The 10718-nt window shown below is 42.4% G+C and overlaps 1 protein-coding gene across 1 annotated transcript; it reads left to right on the top strand.

The window, feature by feature from the left end:
• The first annotated feature begins 6185 nt into the window (after positions 1-6185).
• On the top strand, positions 6186-9688 carry cited4b (Cbp/p300-interacting transactivator, with Glu/Asp-rich carboxy-terminal domain, 4b). The gene is made up of 2 exons (XM_017708278.2): positions 6186-6358; positions 7197-9688. Exon 2 carries the CDS (start codon positions 7210-7212, stop codon positions 7933-7935), a length of 726 nt encoding a protein of 241 aa, XP_017563767.2. The 5' UTR covers positions 6186-6358; positions 7197-7209; the 3' UTR covers positions 7936-9688.
• Positions 9689-10718: the final 1030 nt, after the last annotated feature.

The raw sequence follows: 10718 nt of genomic DNA, 5'->3' as shown, positions 1-10718 counted from the left end.
TCATGGAAACACCCAAAATAAGTGGAACCATCCATCCTGAAACTATTAGTTTGACCTTCTTGTCCATTTTATAGAAAACAGAATGTCATAAAGAGTCAGGAATCAGATTAGCAAGTGTAAGACTAATGATTTAGCCATGCAGTTTGCACAAGGCCAAAAAACAGGAGGCTAGATTCCATACTTTCATAGCCTCATAGTTACAGAGCAAAACCTTACTTTAAATGACAAATATGTCTTAGTTGGTTGACTACATTTAATGAAAGAGAAAACTCTGTGAAACTGAGTAACTATTCCTTAGGAAAAGTCTCACTGGGCCTCATTCTGCAACCGTTCTTCTTCAAATTTCTTCTTAAACCCATTTATGCATGTTTTCTTGAAGATTCTGACATTCACCAGTGTTTTCTTATTTGGGATTCGTTCTTAGGTAAGAATCCATGCACAGACTTTTTCTTAGATTTTTTTCTTAGGACCTTTCTCCACAGCAAATTAAAGAAAAGACTTAGGAAGAAATTGGTGAACAAAGCCCAGTGTTATTATTCATACAGGAGTAGAACTTTCCAGACAGCTAATCGACTTCCAGTTTATCGTCATCAATGGCATCACAGCATTTAGGATCTGACAGGGGAATCTAGTGATGATGATAGAAGGTTTCTTACTCTATTGAAGCAGGAAAGGGGAACTAAAACTAAAAGATTATAACAGTGATTGCTCTCCAGAGTTGAGCAGCAGTGGCCACTCTCTGTCTCCACTGAGAAATCCCCATACGCAGCTCGAAAATTCTTCTCCTCCCACTCAGCCCCCCCTCGGCCTTCACTCGAACATCCAGCAGCCTCCACTTCCCTGTCACTGGGCCTTCGCTTTGCTAAGAGGAAGCCTTCAGTGTATTTATAGAAACTCTCATTTGCCTGAACAATAACACCAACCCCCACCCTGACAAAAAAAGAGTAGTGTGTAGGTCAGACTTTCGTTTCACTGCTGTGACAACAAGAAAACCCGATTGACTGTATGTGACTGAGTGATGAGTTACAGTATTACATGGTAAAGTTTACTGTGTGGTTTTAACAGCTAACGTGGAATAGGGTGATTTCTGTATGACATTCGTTTGGGGAAAACGGCCAGTTAAAGCAGAAAGGTGCTTCTGCTGAATCCACTGAGCACGTTTCAGATAATCCCAGACACCAACAATGTGAAAAGATATTATCTGTGTCTAGGCTGCTCATGGTTTTGTTTGTACCATATATATAGCGTCTTAGAAATCAGGGTCGCACCCTGCTCAAGGTAAAATTCACAAACACGCTTCTTATGACTTCACACTGACAGCTGATTTTCCATAACACTTTTCAGACTCATTCACACCCCCACACCTCATGTAAGTGCTAGCTGCATGGTGACCCTGACTAAGTGTGGATGAATATGGGATTGGCTCACAGTGAGGGTCATGGGCACCCAGCAGGCTTCCTGTTTAATCTGCCCTCACTGTAAACACAGGCCGAGCCTTATAGACTGAGCTCGACAACAAAAACACACAGCTTTGCACGAACGGCCTGATTCACATGGGCCGCACAGCTGTGCCTGTCATCTGCACCGTAAGAGGGTAAAGATCATGCAAAATTGGTGCACATGCTGCAGATGAAACACATCAGTTTGATAGAACAAAAACAGGAGGAGCAGGTGTTGAAACATCAAACTTGTGGTGTAGAAATTTGTCCTGATGTCTGTTTATTTGATACTGTGACATGTGCAGCATAGGTTTACAGTGGAACACAGGGAGAACAACATATTAGACTAACAAGAGAACGTGTTTATCCCCACCAGCTGTATTTTTAGACTAATGACTGGGCCACGTAGACTGTATATTCACTCAACTGTTAAGAGACATACAATCTCCTTATATGAAAAAATATTCCTAATGAGTGAAGTGATCTTGGATCATCCACAGCCTACTCTTGTCACATGTGCTTTTAAGCAGTTTTCTAGACTAAAATGAAACTTTTCGAAATGCTATTTCATCTTCCTTAGAGAAAAAGAATGTATGCAAGTGTGCTAATGTTACAGTTAAGGAAATCAAGGTACTGCAAAACATTCAAGCTCTGAAAGGAAACATTACTGGAATTGATGACGTTTGCATGAGGTTTATTAAATTATTTAGTCTTTTATGCAATAAAGAGGGCCTGTGGGCTTTATCTCTGGAAAGGAACACCAAAGAATAACAAAAGGCATCATCAGGCCGCATGTGTGTAAAGTTTCGGCCTGATCATGAGGGGGAGTGAAACTTCGCTGACACTCAGCAGGTGTGCTGCTGTTTCAGTGAAGGGCCAGAACACTCTGTTCCCACAATTATGATAACATTGTTTATGTTCGTACACTGCAAAAAATATATGATGATATACTGGCAAGGCAAATCATTATAAATCTACTCAAATGTTTTTTCTCTCTTAGACTGTTGTAAGAATATTATAATTTACTCGTAAGAATAATATAAATGAACTTGTTTCCAGATTTCTACTGGCAGATAATTTTACTCCTGTCAAGCATTGTTTTTTGAACAATGAACAATCTGCCAATTGAAGAAGACAAAATTAGTTTAAACAAGGCAATAAATACACTCTTTAAAGTAAAAATGCCAGAAAGTTTTTTGTGCAATGCCATAGAAGAACCACTTTTTGTCCCCTAAAGAACCTTTCTATGGATAGAACTTTAGAGAACCACTTTGTAAATGAGATGTGTGAGTGTGAGGAATCTTTTAAAAGTTTAAAGAACATTCACAATTTTTAACCGCTGGTTAAATAATCTTATAACATCACTACACCATTTTAGAGTTTTAGAAATAATGACTAGATTTTGGATTATTTATTTTGCCAAAATGTCTTATTTTGCTATTTATTTCAAAATGCATTAATTCAAAACATTAACAAAGATGGCAGTTTGAAAATATGTTGACTTAGTTGCAATTGCAATTTTGTGTTGCGGTAACATTGGGGTATTTGAATGTAAATGTGTGGCATAACTAAATTAAGCTTGACAATATTTTCTTAGTGTCTACAATGTTTTTTTGTGTTTTGAGTCTACCAAAAGATGACAAAAATTCAAGGGAGAGTTCCTGGAGTTTGAAACAAATGGACATTTTTAGTGATGTGTGGTGTTGGGGGATAGGCGGTAGCATGAGCTCGTTTACACCAGTGAATGTTTGCACTTAACAGAAAGGGAAGAGTTGTGGAGGGGAGGAGGGTGGAGTTACCAGGGTGGTTTCCACTCCTTGGCAGAAGTGCCTTGCTCCTTTACTCCTCAAGCAAGTCCCATAGAGGAAGATTTCAGAGAAACTGGGTCACACAGGATTATAAGAATGACCGATACTCTTTTCAACCTATATGTCAAATGACAATTATTTCAAATTAAATAGACTGTTCAAACTAAATCGTATATTCATAAAAGGACAGTAAATAAAAGCCAATCCTAGTCAGGTTCAAGACGGCTTAACCAATGTGACCGTGGTGCCTCTTCTTTTCTTTCCATGCTCCTCCTGTTTGCTAAAGGCCAGCTGGGTAGAGTGCATGCCAAAGGCATGCTTGCATTCCAAACACAGAAAGGAACACAAATACGGGCCATTACTCCTAGCTCTACCATAAACATGGGCACAGAGGCCAACAGCATTCCAGCGCTCTCCTGCTGAGCCATCCCGCTTCTCAGTAACACACCAGAGCGGGAGACAACAGAGAGCGAGCGAGCAGAAGAGAGGTCATGCAGGAGGTAAATAAACGGAGTAGGTGGACACACCAAAGTAATAAGCTCAGTAAGTGGGGGATGGGAGGGGGGAAGTAGTCCTCCTGTGAATCAAACCAATCAGTGATTGAGTGAAAACACTTACATTTAATGTGCCAATGGATGACAGAGATGGTTTTGAGAACACATCTGTACATCTAGGGCAATTAAAGGCCTTACATGTTTATGAAAGGACCATTCCTATAATCCAGTCATCTACTTAAGGCCTACATCAGGCTTTCCCCCCTTAAAAGCCTCATACATGTGTGTTTGGTTCCTCTGAATTATTTCAGATTTTGCACTAAATCCATATTTGTTTAATAAATGTAAGTAATAAAGCTTTCATAAAACATGTCACCAAGCAAAGGTTAATTCCATGAATTAATTAAAGAATTAATAGAGGAGCAAAAGAAAGAGACAAAAAAATAAAAAATGCAAAGAGAAAGACAGATACAACAGACTGAAATAAAGACAGAAAGGAGAGAGAGAAGAAGGAAAAGACAGACAGACAGAGAGAGAGAAAGAGAAGATAGAGAGAGAGAGAGACAGAAGGAAAAGGACAGATAGAGAGAGAGAGAGACAGAGAGAGAGAGAGAGAGAGAGAGAGAGAGAGACCATCCCTGGCTGCTGTGTGGAGCAGCTCCTGATGGCAGTTGGCCGGCCCCTCCTCCACCCTTTGGTATCTTTGTTAATCAGGTGTGGGGGAGGAAAGCGCCCTGGAAAAGAGCAAGCGCTGCTCTGCCCAACTGCACATAAAGAAAGGGTTAAAGAAGAGCCTACGGCAGAGTAGACAGATACAGCACAAACACATGTGCTATCTCAGTGACTGGAGGCTACAATAGCAGGGTGTGGTAGATGTGCCTGTTTGATTAGACAATCATATGTTGAAATTATTTATAACAATACTCACTGGGCCTGTTCTCCCTTATATGTATGCCTATATTCCTCTAGGGGATTTAAATGGTAACCAAATAAAGACCTTTTATTGTTTAGTTTCCCATGGAGTAGACCTGGTAGTACTGTGAAAGATTAAACACTTGATCTAGCAATGTTGTACTGTGTGTCCTGGGATGATACTGGTTACAACTAAACAGAGATCTACTTGCTGAACACAAACATGGTGTTGTTGCTGTTGTTGGAAAGTATATGACTACATTGGCTTCTGAATATAACTGTTGAGTTCAGCAGAACTGTACAGCCACATTTCTACAAGTTGTTGTGCAAAGCCATCACGCTTTAGCTTGCCTCAGCATGGTTTGAATAAGCGCTAGGGGTTAGCTTGATCTGTTTGATAATAAACCAGTGACTTCTGTTTGAGAATCTACCACATGATAAGATGAGATTACAAAAACCAAGTGGTGACTATGTTGGAACATGATTCTACATCAGGAGACTTGCTGTATAGCATGGCTTTAACCAAGAACTGAACAGACTGTCATGCAAATTAGGGCACAGGCCTGTAGAATACAGATGCTAATTTGTGTGAGACATAATGCACTATGGAGGTGGGCAGCACTCATTTAACTAATGCTGAGCTTAGAGTAAAGACTGAGCCATCAGGCCCACACAGAGGATGTTGATTCCTTGCTGTCCCAAACAGACAGGCTGAGAAACTTGCAAAATACTGCTGTGATGGGGCCATTTCACTATAATATACCAACACACTCAAGAGCACTGGTGGGAAAGTTTATTCACTAATCTGTATTGTCTAAATGATTGCTGGTAGATTCACTTTATTTTATGTTTTACAGTCAAGGTTGGAGTACTAGTTTCAAAGTTGCTGCTGAATTGCACGTGCAGCCGTTGCCTACACAGTTAGTCCTACCACTGCAGCCGGTGGCCCAGAATAGCACCAGCACTCCACCCCCCTTACTCCCCATCCCTTCCCCACATCACACACACACACACACACACACACACACACACACACAGCAGAGCAGTGGGTCACATGGACTTCCACTGAGCTGCCAAATTTCTCTCTCTCTCTCAAACACACACAAATACATACAGTCATACCTGCTAAATGAAAAACAAAAAGGCAGAAATACAAACTGCTAAGCATAGTGATTACATGTTGTAGACTGTCACTCAGCGATAATGCAACAGCAATGTTGGCAAGTTGCCTTTTTGTTCATTTAGTCATGCATATTTACTTTAGCCTTAACATGTTGAAAGTTAGACCACAGTTTCTTTATCTATCTATCCATGGGTCTGTCTGTCTGTATGTCTGTCTGTCTGTCTGTCTACCTACCTATACATATACCAATCTATGATCACCAACTGTTCCTGATCCCCATTGGCGCGTTCTCGGCACATAAACATTAAGATGGGCCAATCATAATCCGCGTTGGTGAGCTCTGGTCCCGCCCCTTCCCCCTCCCCCGCCCTCGGCTTTCTCCTTTATAAAACCCTCCACACTGATCCACTCTACACTCTCTCAGTCAGAAGGTCTCTTAGGGCGCCGCGGATTCAGCATGCAGTTCAGCTTTCTGGAATATAAACTGTAATCTTGCCGAGGCTCGTCCCTGCACTGCTGAAATAAACTGCTTCTGTCCTGCCACGGAGAAGTTGTTGAGTTTGGAGAGCCACGGGACTCAGGGTAAGGAGGATTATGGTTGTGAAATGCTGTGAAGCCCTGAGCTGCTGGCTCCATTGTTCCTCTCATTGCTACTTTCTTATTGTTAAATCCTATCATAACATTAGCGACGGGTGAGGGGCGTAATATGGGTATTTTTTGGGGTGGTAAACCTTTTATTTCGCTGCTCGCAGTTCAGGTCTGCTAACTCTGTTGTTCTCTTTGTTGCCTGGACCCTTATGGACACAGACCATGCCTAAAGCAGAGAGAGACTCTCCGCGTACTAAGACTCGTTATTATAGGCTAGTGTTTTAATCAGTGCTGCTGCGAGCGGTTTGGATTTGCATCACTGATATTTTGATGGGTTGTACTTCACTGGCAGTCATGGGTAGCCAGTTGGATAAGGAGAAAGACACCTTGGCGATCCTGCAGCGGTAAAAGTCAGGGCTAACTGATGAGGAACCTTGCAGATCTTTGTGTTGCCACAAGCAGGCGTCTCAGAGGATTGAGTTTGTTTAACCGCAGCCCTGACTGTTAAGGCAACTGAGCAATATCCGTCTGTCCACACTATAGTCTTGAATCATCCATGTTCACAAGCCTGGCAGGAGTACTGTGTCAACTGTTTTATTTTTGTTTGTTGGTTTATGAGTAGATGCCACACTGTCATATAATTCTAGTGCTTTGTTGTTGTCCTTCTTGTACACGCATGGTCTCTTGAGTACTTGTTATGGTCACTTAATTGTGGTATCGGATGCCGTTTTGGTAGCAATGAGACGTCACCCACTGGCCCATTTCCACTCTTGCTCATTTTCAAAATAACTCCAGCTCTGAAATCTAATGCTATGTACCTTTTTTTTTAAAGAAAGGGAGAAGCCATGGCAGAACACATGATGATGCCCATGAGCCACGGCCAGGCTAACGGTGGACTGCACGGGTACCGGATGGGCATGAACGGCCAGCAACACGCACCCCAGCCTGGCCTTAGAGCCATGCCAAATGGACAAATGATGCATTATGGGCCTCAGGGAGCTATGGAAGCCAGCATGAGGCAGCGGCCCAATATGGTGGGTCCCATGAACGGGCAGATGAATGGCGCACCAATGGGCCACCACCAAATGCAGTCAGCCAACATGATGTACGGTAACCAGGGCCAGCAGCAGCAGCAGCAGCAGCAGCAGCATCATCATCATCACATGCACCAGCAGCAGCAGGGACAGCACCAGCATCCAGGGCAGCAGCAGCAGTACATGGCTGGAAGCCTCACCTCTCAGCAGCTGATGGCCAGCATGCACCTGCAGAAACTCAACACCCAATACCATGGACACCCACTCGGGGCCATGAACGGGAACCACATGGGGAACGGAGGGCAGTTCCGCATGGGTCCCGCTCAGCTGGCCAACATGCAGCACATGGCCGGCCCTGCTCTCGGCCTCAACGGCATGGACACTGACATGATTGATGAGGATTTTCTTACGTCATTGGCCATGGAGTTGGGGCTGGATAGAGTGCAGGAGCTTCCTGAACTGTTTTTGGGACAGAATGAGTTTGATTTTATATCAGACTTTGTCAGCAAACAGCAACCCAGCACTGTCAGTTGCTGAGACAAGGACAGTTTGACACACTGAAAGAGTGGACATGTGGCAAGAGAAGGTGATTACCCTGTTCTTAGTCTTGGAGCACAGAGAAGAATAGCCAGATGTACCTCTGGTTCACTGCTGAAAAGAGGGGTGGCGCTCCAGCCAGACTTGTGTCTCTGTATGAAGATGGAGTGCTAAATAATGCTCCTGGGCCCTCCAGACATGAATGTAATAACATTGCAGAACTATGAGCTTTGGTGCAATGTGAAGCACTCTTGGTCCTTCAAACAGTTTTACATTCACATGCAACTTACCAATGTAGATCACAGAAACAATGTAAAAGCTTTGGTGGGAAAGCTCTGTGTTGGAGTTCTCATAGGGGGGAGTGGGTTTATGAAATGTTTAACTTTAATCTGAGGGTTTGGTCTTAACTTGGGAAATATCCATTTATAATGGGTTTGTCAGTGACAGTTTCCCTGGATCCTTTGGCTTTGTTGTGCTGGTCTACATAAACCAAGCAAACTCATTTAGATATCTTCCAGTATCTACTGTGGAATATGCCATCACAACTGTTCTATTTGAGCTGTAGAACTGCCTTAAATCACAACTTTATTTATTGCTTTCTATTTGTCACCCTTTTGGGGTTAAGGAGGGTTAAAAATGTGACAAGTCTTTTGTTAATAAAGATGGCCGGTTTTAACTGTGGCCTAATTTAACATTCATCTCTGAATTTACTGGACCAACAGAGAATGCTGCTCAAAACAACAAGTGGGTCACAGGTTACCATTTTGCATCATTTTGGTAGAGACCTTCAACGGTGATCTTATCGTTCTTGCCCATAATTTTTTTTTCAGACCAGATTTTAAAAGTGATTGAGAACACAAGTCACCTAGGGTGAAAACAGCTCTCTCATTGTAGTGGGTGATAACAAGCCAACACCAGCAAACTGAGTGGCAGCCACTTCAATATCCAATGATCCTATTCCATGTTAGTCTAATTTTAAAAGCTTAAACCTAAAGGGTTGGCATTGCCAACTTGTCTTTGCTATGGTACGTTGTTCTTCGTGAAATAGGGGTTCATTTGGTGGCTGTCTTCACTCTGCCCAAAACCCAAACAGCTCTCTACAAATGTAAAAATACCTTTTAACTGTTAAACAAATTGTGAGCGTGTTTGCTGGGTGGGGGTGGGGTCAGCGGAAACAGTCCAGGTTAATCTGTGCTTACCTTGACAACGTAGGCTCTTCAAGCCTGCAGGTTTTGCTCCTGAGAACAGAAAGCTTGGGCTCCATTTATGGACACAGCTTGCTTAGACTTCTGAAGGGAGTTGCAATGATGAGCAGTTAACGCTTCATTGTCATTTCCTGTTTCTCAGAGGCGGGAGGAAGGGCAGAGGGAACAGCAGGACAGAAGTAATGTAGATGGCTACCAAGAACATGGTTCTATAAGGAGAACATAAGCTGAAAATGGTGCATCTGAAAACCTCTGTTTCTATTACTCTGCCCTGGACCTGTAGGTCAGGGTCAGCTGAGCTTCAAGATTTAACTGTAGTCCTGTCGTCCTGCACATGTACATACAGTAATTTTACCAATCTATACTTTGCTTTCCTGTCTTGATAATTTTATTTTCTGCTTTGATGGCTAATAGAAGTTGAGCTGACCCTCTTGGCTGCCCAAATGTCAGGGTGGACACAACTGTTTTCTCACCTTATCTCTCGCTTCTGTTTGAAGAAAATGTATTTATTTTAAGCAATAATAAACTATTTTATTTATGGAGCAAAACTTAATGGGTAATGTTTTTATTTGTTGGATGGAAAGCTTTGCAGTGATTTTTTTTTTTTTTTTATTATTATTTTTTTTGTGGTTTTTGTTAACCACTTGAAAATGTAGAAGGTGAAAACTGTTGTTGAGCACACACTTTCATTAATTAGGCTCTGGAGTTCTGCATCAGTCTCTCGAATTGAATGGTGAGGGGTTTTCTAAAAAAACCTACAAAGCTGCATCACCAATTTCAGCACCCTCTGGGGAATTCAGCTGGCTGTTTTGCCTAGCTCTGCAATTTGAAACTCACGGATAGCAGGCACGCAGATTGTCTAGGGTGAAATGTGCAGCAAGGGTGTGTGAGGAGACGACTGCTGGGCTGGGCTTTGTAACGGCTCTTGTGTTTCTACTCAGATCTAAGACTCCCCCCCCCCACAAAAACACACAAATTGTCTGCTAGATAGGAAACGGGTGTCAACGATTACTACCCTTTGCACTAGTCTCAGCACAGTGTAATGCTTAGATAACACAGCATAAACAACTATGAATGCAGTGACTATAATCATCGTCTATCATGGTTCATGCTCCAGAGATGTTGTCTTTGACTGCACAAACTGAAAGGGTTCTATTGCGATCGCTCCTTTTAAATGTGTAATTTTTCCTCACAGGAGCCAGACTAGACGTACGCTAAGCAGGGTGGGACGGGAGATATTTACACTTAACCAGTGTCTGTTTTTCTCTTTCTCCTCTCTTAGGCCACCCACAACAACCACTACACACATGCACAGCTCTTCCTGTGTGTGCTTTCAGTATTCTCAGTCTAAATCAACAAGCTTAAACCCACCACACCACAGAGAATGAGCCCATGACAGGCGTACAGACTAGTGAGAAAATTCACACTAGTGAAACAATTAAAAAAAAAAAAAGTGAAAATACAAATGACTTAATGACACTGAGAAGGACTCTTCTTTTTTGTTGTTGTTCTTTAGGGGTTTCTTCATGGGGTTTACCCAGGAGTTTCAGCAGATTCCAGAGAGACCACCCCTTAAAG

This window comes from Pygocentrus nattereri, chromosome 3 (genome assembly GCF_015220715.1).
Source record: "Pygocentrus nattereri isolate fPygNat1 chromosome 3, fPygNat1.pri, whole genome shotgun sequence".
In the NCBI taxonomy this organism is placed as follows: domain Eukaryota; kingdom Metazoa; phylum Chordata; class Actinopteri; order Characiformes; family Serrasalmidae; genus Pygocentrus; species Pygocentrus nattereri.
The sequence above is the reverse complement of the archived record's forward strand: the minus strand, read 5'-3'. Positions and strand labels throughout refer to the sequence as shown.

What these genes read in the sequence shown, in the direction of transcription:
- cited4b (XM_017708278.2), top strand. Translation starts at nt 7,210, where the DNA reads ATGGCAGAACACATGATGATGCCCATGAGCCACGGCCAGGCTAACGGT.